The following is a 13,603-nucleotide window of genomic DNA, read 5'->3' as shown; positions in this document are numbered from 1 at the left end:
CACAACGACGCATTGCGACGTGCAGTGCCCAACACTAGTGTGAAAGTAGCCTCAGGGTTAGGTCTGTGGTTAAGGTTATGGTTGGGATTAGGGTTGTGATTAGGATTATGGTTAGGGTTGGGATTAGGGTTGGAGTTAGAATTGGGGGGTTCCACTGTTTAGGTACATCAAGGGGTCCCTCCCTTCTGAGCTATGCCATGCGCCCAAACAGTGGCTTTCCTCTACATATGGGGGGGGGCTTGGCGTACGCAGGAGAAACCGCATAAACAAATTTTGTGGTCCATTTTCTCCTGATACCCTTATGGAAAAAAAATAAAAAATTGGTTCCAAAGTAAATTTTTTGTGAAAAAAGTAAAATGTTAATTTTTTCCTTCCACGTTGCTTTAGTTCTTGTAAAGCACCTGAAGGGTTAAAAAACCTCTTGAATGTGGTTTTGTGCACCTTGAGGGGTGCAGTTTTTAGAATGGTGTCACTTTGGAGTATTTTCTGTTATATTGATCCCCCAAAGTGACTTCAAATGTGAGGTGGTCCCTACAAAAATGGTTTTGGTAATTTTATTGGAAAAATGAGAAATCGCTGGTCAACTTTTAACCCTTATAAAGTCCTAAAAAAAATAAATAAATAAATATATATATAAAAATATATATATATATATATATATATATATATATATATATATATATATATATATATATATATATATATATATATACACATATACATATATACATACATACATACATACACACACACATACATACCCAATTCCAAAATTGTCCTCATGTAAAGTTGACATGTGGGAAATGTTATTTATTAACTATTTTGTGTGACACCACTTTCTGATTTAAGGGTGCAAAAATTAAAAGTATGAAAATTGAAATTTTTTTTGCCAAATTTCCGTTTTTTCCATAAATAAACTCAAGTCATATAGAAGAAATTTTACCACTAACATGAAGTACAATATGTCACGAAAAAAAAGTCTCAGAATCAGTGGGATCTGTTGAAGCGTTCTAGAGCTATAACTTAATAAAGTGACAGTGGTCAGAATTGTAAAAATTGCTTGGTGGTTAAGTATCAAATTGGCTCTATCACCAAGGGGTTAAAAGTCTAAACTGTTGTTAGTCACCAGACCCGAAAGAGGAGGAGAGTGGCATAAAAATCTTTTAACACCAGAGATATTGGATTCGGTTTATGTATACTAATCAACCAAAAGGTTTAAATTACAGGAATGATACAATGTACATTAAATGCTTTACAGTAATATATTTTATAAGAGTATAATTCATATGTTTCACAATTGGTCCAAATATATTTTAAAATATGGCATCAATGAAAAAGTAATCTCGTCCTGCTAAAATCAAGCCCTCAAATGGCAATGGAAAAAAAACCAAAACAAAAAAAAAACAAAAAAAACAAAAACAGAATATGACTGTGCAATAACAAATTACAAAAAAGTGCTTTTTAATGTGATGAAGTAGCAAAACAAATAAAGCCCTATATAAGTCTCATAAAACTGATGACCAGAACAACAGCGGCCTTATTACTTATTATCTGCTGAACATCAGAAAAAAAAAAAAATCTAAACAATTCCTGATTTGCTGTCTTGGGTTCATTCTGACTCCTCAAAACTTCAGAATAAAAAGCGATCAAAAAATATTCTGAACTTCAAATTGGTTCCAATACAAAGTTTCAATGAATTGCGCAAAAAACAAAAAAAAACAAAAAGACAACAGCCCTCACTCAGCCCCATCAGTAGGAAAATAAAAACACTACAACTCAAAATTAAAAAGGATGGTCTGAAACAAATATTCATTTTCATCCGAATGTCTTTATTTACTTTAATACTATACCATATATACTCGAGTATAAGCCGAGTTTTTCAGCATTTTATGCTGAAAAAGCCCCCCTCGGCTTATACTCAAGTAAGGGTCCCACAAGCTGGAGGGGGAGCTGCAGGTCACAGGAAGCAGGAGCCGGCTGCTGCGGGTAAAGCCTGTGCCCGCTGCTCAAGAGAAATGACTATTCACTGCGCTGGCAGTGAATATTCATTTCTCTTGAATAGCGTGCACAAAAGTTGCGGCCGGGTGATCATGTGTGGCTGCTACATTTGTGAATGAATATTTACTGCCCTCCACTCCCATGGGCGTGGAGGGCAGGGAATGTTCATTCCCTTCAGTAGCGGGCACAAGTGATCGCCCGACAGCTGCAGGAAGCTGGCGGCTGCTGCTGTGCCCGCTGCTAAAGAGTGATGAATACTCTCTGCTCTCCACGCACATAGTCCCGGTGTGGAGAGCAGTGAGTATTCCGGCAGCTGTCCTCTGCTTGTAAGCAGCACATGACCTCACTGCCATGTACTGCTTACAAGCATAAATCAGCTGCTGGCATCAGAACACGACACTGAGGGCACGTTAGGAAGGTAAGTAGGATGGGGACTAGGGGGCATTGCACACCAGGATAAGGATGAGGGGGCCATGCATCCCAGGCTTATACTCAAGTCCATAAGTTTTCCAAGTTTTTATGGTAAAATTAGGTGACTTGTCTTATATTTGGGTCCGCTTATATTCGAGTATATAAAGTAATAGTTTTTCTAATATGGTTAAATTAAAGGCTCTACCCTTCCTTTTCTAATCTAACAGCTTTATTGTATTTTTTACCTATTTCCGTTTCAATGACAATTAGTTTGAGAATAACCAGTGCACGCTGGGATACTCAAACGAGACAGAAAGTGACAGTGCATTCCCTTGCAGGCTCTAATTAGAAGTGATGAGGTGGCAGCAGAACAAACTGTCAGTGCGCACTGTGAAGAGATAACCAGGCAAGCGGAGACTAGCTCTGCACCCGAAACATACATCACTTGGACAGGGCTGGTCTCTGCACGCCACTTTCTCGCTTTAAAATGCGCACAGTGCGCTCTGTTGCCAGCTCATCGATTCTAATAAGAGCCAGCAAGGGAGAACATTGTCACAGTGCATGGAGAAGAATATTGTAAGGATGCTTGTACTGAGCATATGTCAGAATTGACTACCTATGCATGCTCTGTACAGTACTGACTAACCCAGCTCCAGAAATGGAGGTCACTGATGATGCTTCGTTTCAGTGTCGGGGACAGAGGCTGTGGCAGTGAAAAACATGACCAGTTGATAACTTCTGCACCCCCTTGTGTATAATAGATTTTGAAGATTAATTATTTTTACCGTATGATGAATGCCATAGCAACTAAATTCATAATCCAATGCTATGAGTTTTAACCAAGCTAGAATTATTTTTTTCTGTTTTTCAGTACCTTATGATAGGGAAAAGCAATAACTAGTTATAAATTCTATGGCTTCCACCACCATTATATTCATAGCACGTACCTTCACTTGATCAGATGTAATACTTGGCGTGCTTTTCAGGAGATTTAAATAAACACCGCCGGGAGTCCTCCTCCTGGTTCCATTCTGCAAGTCAAACAATTGAATTTAGAAGGAAATGTAGATACACAAGTTGGCGCACGCTGCTTGTCCATGCAGCAGATATGGATATCTATATCAGAAACATGTGAAAAATTACATGCTGTTTGCCTGCACCAAGTTGTCACCACCTACTAGTGATTGCTTCAGGAAGCCAATATGTTATATTATATGCACCTGTTTGATGGGTGAAAAAGACCACAGGACTCCGTTATGGCTAAAGTTACTCTAGAACTTTTCTTCAACTAAGTAAAAGCTCACAGTCAGAAAATAAACTTTGTTTTTTGTTCAGGTGAATACAAGTTCCAATCGTACCTGTCATAACTGCGAGTGCCACGTTTACATTTTGTACATAAATGGACCTTCAGAATTACTTACAGGGCTGTACATCTATGTTTATTATGCCTATTCAGGGTGATGTGGAGCGCTCGTTGCTATAAAGATGTACTAGGAAATCAAAATTTTGGAACATGATGAGTTTAGCTGGAGTGTATATAAGCCTCTAAAGCTGGAGTTCAAACAGATTTATGATGAAACTATACCGAAAAATCAAACATACCGTTGGGTATTACAAAAGTATTAGTAGAGGAAAGCTCAGAGTGTGATGTCCTAAGTTTATGATGTGAGGTTATATCCTAAGTTTAGGGTAGAATCGGGTATGTAACCAGTAACAGATTCAACAATGCTCGTTGGTATACTAAGAAATGTGAAATCCATTTTAATATCTTCCTACAATGAATGGAAATAAATTTAAAGCACAGAAAACACTTGACTTGAAAGGCCCCGAGAACATGACATTAGCTGAAAATAAAATACTTACCAGGATAAAAAGTCCACCATTTTGTTCCACATCTGCCGTTTCCATAAGTAGCTCTATCGCCTTCTTTGTGCCAATAGTTTTTACAACTCGCTCAATCAGATCTTTCTTTGGCTCTTGGAGTCTACACAGGATTGAGAAACACAACAAATCAAAATGGTCCTATTTATTCCTGTAATAAATATAGGATTGCTAGGTGCTTAGACAACTAAAAAACCTTAAACAGTTTACCCAACTTTTAGAAATGAATTTAGCAGTCCCTTTATATTGGATTTTATCCCATGGCTGTGATAGATTTCAAAAAAAAAAAAAAAAAAAAGTGTTCTGCCCAAACCCATGAAAGTTTACAATAGAAATTCTACACTCTAGTATCGCGGCAAGCAAAATAACACTGAGGTCTCAACTTATAATGGTCCGTTTACAGCAGACTGCTTACTTGGAAAATTGCTTTAGGTGGAGACAAGAAATGGAAGTAGTTAAAATCTAGAGAGGACACAGAGGCAACGTCAGCGCACCCAGGGCAGGATTCTCAATGCACGGAACCTTGTAATGTGTCAAGGGGAAATTAGCAGAAGAAAAAAAAAATCCAGCAAAGGGAAGAGATCCATAAAAACTTCGAGTTTTATTGAAAAAAAATTACAAATTCCATAAAAACCTGTATGAGCAATGAAAAAGACTACATCTGAAACGCGTTCGCTGTGGTTCATTACCATAGAGAATTTTATTGATTTGTAGATTTTTTGAATAAAACTTGGAAGTTTTTATGGGTCTCCTCCCATTGCTGGACTTCTACTTCAAGATCATAAAGTGTGGAAAGACTACTGCATGCTGAATGGTAGAGCTCGGGCAGCATGGTGGCTCAGTAAGGCAACTTTCACACTAGCGTCGTGCACTGCACGTCGCAATGGGTCGTTTTGTAGAAAAAACGCATCCTGCAAAATTGCTTGCAGGATGCATTTTTTCTCCATAGACTTGCATTAGCGACGCATTGTGACGAATTGGCACACGTCGCCTGTTGCGTCGGACCGTCGGCACAAAAAAAGTTACATGAAATGTTTTTTGGTGCGTCGTGTCCGCCATTTCCAACCGCGTATGCGCGGCCGGAACTCCGCCCCCGCCTCCCCGGACATTACAATGGGGCAGCGGATGCGTTGTAAAACTGCATCCGCTGCCACCGTTGTTTTTTCTAATCACAGTTTGCGTCGGTACGTTGCAACATCGCATTGCGACGTGCGTCGTACGACGCTAGTGTGAAAGTAGCCTAATTCGCACGGTTTCTTTGCAGCACTGAGGTCCTGGGTTCAAATCCCACCAAGGACAACATCTGCAAGCCATTTGCATGTTCTCCCCGTGTTTGCACGGGTTTACTCTCACATTACTCCAAAGACATACTGATAGGAAATATAGATTGTGAGTCCCAATGGGGACAGTGATGATAATGTATGTAACGTGCTGTGGAATGAATGGCGCTAAAAGAAAAATAATAAGCATAATAAAAAGGAGATTTTTGTGTACTCACCGTAAAATCCTTTTCTCCGAGCCAATCATTGGGGGACACACGACCATGGATGTTATGCTGCTGCCACTTGGAGGACACTAAGTTAACACAGAAAGAATAGCTCCTCCCCTGCAGTATACACCCTCCTGCTGGCTCTCAGTGAACCAATTCGGTAACAAAGCAGTAGGAGCTTATTATTTAACAAGGATGAACTATGTCAAAAAGCAAGTTAACGCAACAAAAACCAAAGCCAATAGGCTAACAGGGTGGGTGCTGTGTCCCCCAATGATTGGCTCGGAGAAAAGGATTTTACGGTGAGTACACAAAAATCTCCTTTTCTCCTACGCCTCATTGGGGGACACAGGACCATGGGATGTCCTAAAGCAGTCCCTGGGTGGGAAACAATTAACTGCAATTGCTACTTGCACCCACAAGTTACAGATGCTGCACAGCCACCTGCAGAATTCGTCTGCCGACGGTTGCATCTGCCGAGGCCTGAGAGTGAATATGGTAATGTTTTGTAAAGGTATGCAGGCTGGACCAAGTCGCAGCCTTACAAACTTGTGCTGCCGAAGCTTGGTGCCGGATGGCCCAAGACGCACCCACTGACCGAGTGGAGTGAGCCTTAATCCCTGCTGGGACAGGAAGACCTCTGACTCGGTAGGGCTCCTGAATAGCCGAACGGATCCATTTGGCTATTGTCGCCTTGGAAGCGGGAAACTCTTTCCTCGGTCCTTCCGGGAGCACGAATAGGGAATCTGACCTGCGGAAAGACGCTGTCCGCGAGATGTATCTCCTAAGAGCTCTCACTAAATCCAGTGTGTGAAGGGCCTTCTCGATGCGATGGACTGGTGCCGGACAGAGTGACGGTAAGACAATCTCCTCATTGAGATGAAAAGAGGATACAACTTTCGGTAGAAAAGACGGGGATGTCCTCAAAACCACCCTATCCTGATGAAAATTCAGGAACGGAACTTAAGAGGACAGAGCCGCCAGCTCGGAGACTCGTCTAATAGAGGTGACCGCAACTAGAAAAGCAACTTTCCATGAAAAAAGACAGGAAAACCTCCTACAGAGGTTCGAAAGGAGCCTGTTGCAAAACTCTGAGGACCAGATTAAGATCCCATGGTTCCAACGACATCCTATAGGGGGGCGCCCGATGGGAGACTCCATGAATAAACGTCTTGACCTGTAATCTGTTGGCAATCCTGCGTTGGAAGAGAACAGACAGGGCTGAGATCTGCCCCTTGACAGAACTAAGGGAGAGACCCAAGTCCAAATCCGTTTGTAAGAACTCGAGAATGGAAGGGATGGAAAAATGTAGAGAAGAATGTCCTCGGTCGCTACACCATGAAAAGAAAGTCTTCCAAGTGCGATGATAGATACGCATAGACGTAGGCTTTCCAGCACTGATCATGGTAGCTATGACTTCTGGAGAGAAACCTGCCTGGGTTAGGACCCAGGACTCAACGGCCATGCCGTCAAACACAAGGCCTCTGAGTTCTGGTGGTAAAAGGGGCCTTGAGATAGAAGATCTGAGCGATTCGGTAATCGCCAGGGAACGTCGGTAACTAGTTGAACTAGTTCCGCATACCACGCCCGGCGCGGCCAATCTGGCGCAATCAGGATTACCGGTACCCTCTCCGCTCTGATTTTCTTGATGACTCTCGGCAGGAGAGGAAGCGGGGGAAATATGTACGGAAGCCGAAAATGATGCCATGGGAGTACAAGAGCGTCTGCCCCGATGGCTGCCGGATCGTGGGACCGAGCCATGAAGTCGGGAACCTTCGAATTCAGCCGTGAGGCCATCAGATCCACGTCCGGGGTTCCCCAACAACAGCAGATCTGGTGGAAGATCTCCGGATGGAGAGACCACTCCCCGGAGTCGAGGCATTGCCGACTGAGGAAGTCGGCCTCCCAATTGTCCACTCCCGGGATGTGAACCGCAGAGATCATTGAGCGGTTTTCCTCGGCCCATCGGAGGATGTCGCCTACCTCTGTCATGGCCGCCCTGTTGCGGGTTCCCCCTTGGCGGTTGATGTATGCCACTGCAGTGGCGTTGTTGGACTGAATCCTGATTGGGCGACCTGCTAGGAAGGGATGGAACTGGAGAAGTGCCAGCCTGATCGCCCGGATTTCCAAGATGTTGATTGGAAGGCGTGATTCCTGGGGGGACCAGCGGCCCTGAGCAGTGTGGAGTATGTAGTAGTGGAGTATGGCCACGGCAGCCGCCATGACCTTGGTGAATACCCTGGGAGCGGTGGCGAGGCCGAAGGGCAGAGCAACGAATTGGAAGTGATCTTCCTAAACTGCGAAGCGAAGAAACCTTTGGTGAGAAGGTAAAATAGGAATGTGGAGGTATGCGTCCTGGATGTCTATAGACGCCAGGAACTCGCCTTTTTCCATGGAGGCGATGACAGAACGAAGCGATTCCATCCGGAACCGTCGTACCCTGACGAACTTGTTCAGCAGTTTTAGGTCCAGTATGGGCCGTACTGTACCATCCTTCTTTGGAACAATGAAGAGGTTTGAATAAAAACCTTGAAACCTTTTGCTTTGAGGGACCGGAATAATAACTCAGTCTTTTCTCAGAGAGCTTATAGCTTTGAAGACCTCTGATGATTTTGCCCTGGGAGGAGAAGACAGGAAAAACTGTTTGGAGTACGAGATAAGAGATCTATCTTTTGTCTGGAGGACACCTGATCGCGGACCCACTCGTCGTGAATGACCGAGAGCCACGCGGCACTGAAGGAAAGCAGGCGGCCGCCTACTTTGAGGGTGTCCCCCGGATACCGCAGGGAGTCATTGTGTGGAAGGTCTGCCCGTTCTGACGCCTCTGGATCCCGGCTGCCTTGGCCTGCCTCTCCATGAAGGGGAAGGCTTAAAAGAGGCCTGTGAACCTCTGTCTCCACGTTGTGCCCGGCCGGAACCGGGAGATGTGGAAGTAGAGGACCAGTTTGAGTTGTAACGAAAAAAAATCGGGACAGAGCCTGTGGTTGCAGGTTCCGAAAGGGCCGAGAGGGTCTCTGTTGTGGAAGAAATTTACTCTTCCCTCCAGTGGCGTCAGAAATTAACTGGTCGAGCTTTTCGCCAAAAAGGCGACCACTCTGATATGGGAAAGAAGTCAATGACTTTTTGGAAGTAGAATCCGCACGCCAGTCCCTGAGCCATAAGGACCTCCGGATGGTGATGGCATTTGCTGCTGATTGAGAAGCGCAGTCAGCGGCATCCAGGGACGTGGTAACTACAAAATCTCCAGCTCTGGCTATCTGAGTAGCGAGGTCTGCTATCTCAGGGGGAAGATTGGTATCCAGTACTGCTGAAGACAAGACCTCAGCCCAGTGAGTCATAACCTTAGCCACCCACGTAGCGGCAAAAGATGGAAAAGTGCGGCCGCTGAGGCTTTAAAGGCTGAATGCGCCATATTGTCGATCTGACGATCGGTTGGATTTTTAATAGAGGCGCCCTCTGAGGAGGATAAAACAGATTTCGTAGCCAGGCGCGATACCGGAGGATCTACTGGGGGAGATTGTGACCAATCTTTTCTTAGATCCTGGGCAAAGGGATATCTGGACTCCACGGGCTTCTGCCCTGTGAATCGTTTATCTGGACGGATCCTGTGAGATTCAACAATTTGCTTAAACTCGGGATGAGTGGCGAACACTGAGCTCGTTTGGTCCTCTTAAAGGACACGGCATGATCAGTTTTAGATAAGGGTTCCTCCTCAGTCTGAAAGCCTTATTCACTGACTCAATTAGAGAGTCGAGTCTCCTGATCGTGATGAAATTCCTGATCTAGGGACGTATCAGCATCGTCCTCTGAAACAGGTTCTCTACTAGCCCCAATGGAAGGGGAGGAAATGTAGCTTTCAGAACCCGAAAACCGTTGATGGTCTGGGGATATGGCATGAGTCCTTTTCCTGGAAGAGTGAGAACTCCTTGGCAAGGTTCGACCCCATGGAGTACAAGGGGTTCTGACCATCGGAAGCGTCGTCCGTATTAATGCCCTGGTTAGAGGAAGGGTCTCGGAACGAGTCTAAAGCTTTTGCCAGGGATGCCATAGATCGGGAAAGGGAGGTAGCCCACTCAGGGGGACTAGGTTCACTGGGTTAAGTATCAGCAACAGGTGGATCCTGAGCAGTCACCAGTTCACAAGCTGTGCACAATGCAGTATTGTGACCCCAGGGTAATGATACCTTACAAGAGGTACATGCAGCGAAAAATACAGTGTGGGTTTTCCCAGACTTTTTGTGAGGCTTTGGTTGAGACATAGTAAAGCCTGGAGGAAAGCGCTTACTAGCAGGGGAAGGGTTAAGTTATGTGTCTGCAGCTTACCCAGCTGTCACACAGACCGCTCTCCAGCGACCAACGATGCCGAGGTCCCCGGGTAACCATCGGGTTGCTAAGCGCAGGGCCGCGCTTAGTAACCCGATGTTTACCCTGGTTACCAGCGTAAAAGTAAAAAAAAACAAACAGTACATGCTCACCTGCGCGTCCCCCAGCGTCTGCTTCCTGACACTGACTGAGCTCCGGTCCTAACAGCACAGCGGTGACGTCACCGCTGTGCTTTCACTTTCACTTTAGGGCCGGCGCTCAGTAAGTGTCAGGAAGCAGACGCTGGGGGACGCGCAGGTGAGTATGTAGTGTTTGTTTTTTTTACTTTTACGCTGGCAACCAGGGTAAACATCGGGTTACTAAGCGCGGCCCTGCGCTTAGTAACCCGATGTTTACCCTGGTTACCAGTGTAAAATATCGCTGGTATCGTTGCTTTTGCTTTCAAACACAACGATACACGGCGATCGGACGACCAAATAATGTTCTGGACTTTATTCAGCGACCAGCGACATCACAGCAGGATCCTGATCGCTGCTGCATGTCAAACTAAACGATATCGCTAGCGAGGACGCTGCAACGTCACGGATCGCTAGCGATATCGTTACAAAGTCGTTTCGTGTGAAGGTACCTTAAGCAAGAACTGGTTCACTGAGAGCCAGCAGGAGGGTGTATACTGCAGGGGAGGAGCTATTCTTTCTGTGTTTACTTAGTGTCCTCCTAGTGGCAGCAGCATAACACCCATGGTCCTGTGTCCCCCAATGAGGCGTAGGAGAAATAACAGTTTACGAGGGGAACAATTTCACACTTGGTGAGAGTTAGTATTCTAAATAATAGGACCTGTGCTCAATACTCACTGGGGAAATACTCATTAAAAAGATGGCTGCATATGGAATGTTACAGCAAATGCTCCATTGGAGAAAGTATGCAAATTAGTCATTTTGCACTACAAGAGACTATTTTACACAGTAACAACCTAAGAGAAGTAGGATTCCTTTAAGACAAGACTTGTCCATTTAAAGAGACTTGTAACATGACCAGGGATACATGTCAAGCCAGATTACCTTTGTGAAGAGGTGTGCTGCCAATTGTAACAGAAGCAGTGTTAGGTCGAGTGTACACACAGAAATCACCTAAAATCTACACGTGTTCTGTAAATGCTCTGCCCTGTGCAGAGCAATGGGTATGTTTTTGTTGCAAATCTGGAATGAATCCACAACAGAATATAGCATGCATGATCTTTCATTGTGGATTTTAAATATGAAATCTGTACCTTTCCACCCCACCTCCAAAAAAATAAAAAATAAAAAATAGAATTAGACTTACTGGTAATTCGGTTTCAAGTAACCCATCACCGAAGGAGGTTACCCCTTTCCTAATAGGGACAGGAAATACCAAAGAGTTTAAATAACCACTTCCACATCCTCCCCTCAGTGTTATTGTAAAGGACCACAGGAGTAAGAATACTTCAAATTATATTTTATTCTCTTTATATGAGAAAATGAAAACTTAGGAAAGGGAGGGATCTACCCGTGTCGTCGTTGGTTACTAGAAACCGAATTACCGATAAGTCTTATTCTATTTTCTCTAGTAACAACCCCACGACAGCACACAGGAGCAGTACCCAAGAGTAATGTTAGGGAGGGACTGTAGCCTGGAGGACTTTTCTCCCGAAGGCCAAGTCTTCGACAGGTATCAGGTCTAGCCTGTAATGCTTGGAAAAAGTATGGACAGAAGACCAGGTAGCAGCTCTGCATATCTGCTTGATGGAAGTACTGGCTTTCTCGGCCCAGGAGAAAGACATTGCTCTAGTAGAGCGAGCCGTAAATTTCTCTGGTGGTGGAAGGCCCTGGATGTGATACATCTCTGAAATTGCTCTCTTGATCCAGTTGGCGATCGTGGATCTGGAAGTTTTCTTCCTCTTATTCTGTCCTCAAAAGGTGAACAAACAGGTTTTGGTCCTTCCTTTTTCCATCTCCTGAAGATAGTGGAGCACCGTTCTCCAAACGACCAGAGTGTGGAACTTTTTATATTTCCTGGGTCTTGATAGAAGGAAGAACAATCTCCTGGGACCTGTGTAATTTTGAGACCACTTTAGGAAGGAATGACGGGTCCAGTTGCAGAATAAGTCGGTCCTGTAAGATTCTCATGTAGGGTTCGCTGATTGAAAGCACCTGTAACTCACCCACTCTCCTGGCACTAGTTATTGCTATTAGGAAGGCTGTCTTCCAGGAGAGTTGGTCTATGTCTAAAGATGACAAGGGCTCAAAGGGTGGTAGTGTGAGCCCTTTTAGGACAACATTGAGATCCAAGGAAGGTACTAAATTTGTAGCTCTTGGACATAGGTGAAATGCTGCTGTCATAAATCTTCTGATCCATCGGTGGTCAGCTAACGTCTGGTCAAAGTAAGAATTTAGAGCCGCCACCTGGACTTGGAGTGTACTAGGTCCGAGACCCTTTTCTAGTCCTTCTTGCTGAAAATCCAGGATCCGTGCCATGTTTGGTTGGTGCAGGTCCGGCTGTTTGGGTGCACTCCATGAGATGAAGGTCTTCCATATCTTCTGGTACATAGAATTTGTTACTGCATTTATGTAGCATCACAATGACCCTTTCTGACAATCCTCTGGTCTTCAGGATTGACAACTCAGAAGCCATGCAATCAGATGTAACTTTTTGGGATCCGGATGGAAGATTGGTCCCTGGTGGAGGTTTCTGACTGGGGGTAGTGCGACGGATCCCTCTATACTAAAGTTGGACAGAGTACCGGACCAGCTTCTTTGGGGCCAGAATGGTGCTACCAGGATTATCTTGACCCCTTCCAATCTTATTTTCTGTAGAACTCTTGGTAGGATTGGTATTGGAGGGAAGGCATACACCAGTCTGAATCTCCATGGGTGGGCTAAAGCATCTATGCCTAAGCAAGGATCAGCTGGATTTAGTGAAAAATATTGATCTGTCTTTGCATTCTGCCCACTTGTGAAGAGATCTACCTCTGGATGGCCCCACCTTCTGGTCAGTTTCTGAAAGACCTCGGGGTTTAGACTCCATTACCCTGGATGGATTTCTGTTCTGCTCAGAAAATTGGCCTGTATGTTTACTGCACCCTCTAAGTATAGAGCAGACGGGGAGAGGTTTTCTTCGGACTACGAGAATATTTGTTTTTGGTTTAACATAGCATTTTTTCAATCCCTAGTGTAACTTTTATGGGTGAGAGGGGGTTTTTAATTGTTTATTTTTTGTCTAACAATTATTTTTTATTTATGCAGATGTCTTATGCAGCCTTTTTGTATGGATCTGAATATCACATCTTTGTGGCCTCCACCTTCCTGTGTCATCGGGAATTTTTGGGAATCCTGGAAGTTTTATGGACAGTAAACCAAAACACGTTCCTAATCCCCCTCCTCCCGATGGGTTACCTCTTTATTTAACACTGTTATACCTTATCAAAAAGGACATTTTCTGGGTTTGAACTATATTTATGGACCTATTTTTATGTATAAGGACT

General features: G+C 44.4%; 1 protein-coding gene across 1 annotated transcript in view; it reads right to left on the bottom strand.

Moving 5' to 3' along the window:
* PHAX (phosphorylated adaptor for RNA export) overlaps positions 1-13,603 on the bottom strand; it is a 65,189-nt gene that overhangs the window by 16,920 nt on the left and 34,666 nt on the right. The window contains exons 3-4 of the mRNA XM_077291224.1: positions 4,273-4,393; positions 3,357-3,440 (exon numbers count right to left, since the gene is read on the bottom strand). Of these exons, the coding sequence (XP_077147339.1) occupies positions 3,357-3,440; positions 4,273-4,393 (205 nt within the window). The remainder of the gene's footprint in view (positions 1-3,356; positions 3,441-4,272; positions 4,394-13,603) is intronic.

This window comes from Ranitomeya variabilis, chromosome 1 (genome assembly GCF_051348905.1).
Source record: "Ranitomeya variabilis isolate aRanVar5 chromosome 1, aRanVar5.hap1, whole genome shotgun sequence".
In the NCBI taxonomy this organism is placed as follows: Eukaryota; Metazoa; Chordata; class Amphibia; order Anura; family Dendrobatidae; genus Ranitomeya; species Ranitomeya variabilis.
The sequence above is the reverse complement of the archived record's forward strand: the minus strand, read 5'-3'. Positions and strand labels throughout refer to the sequence as shown.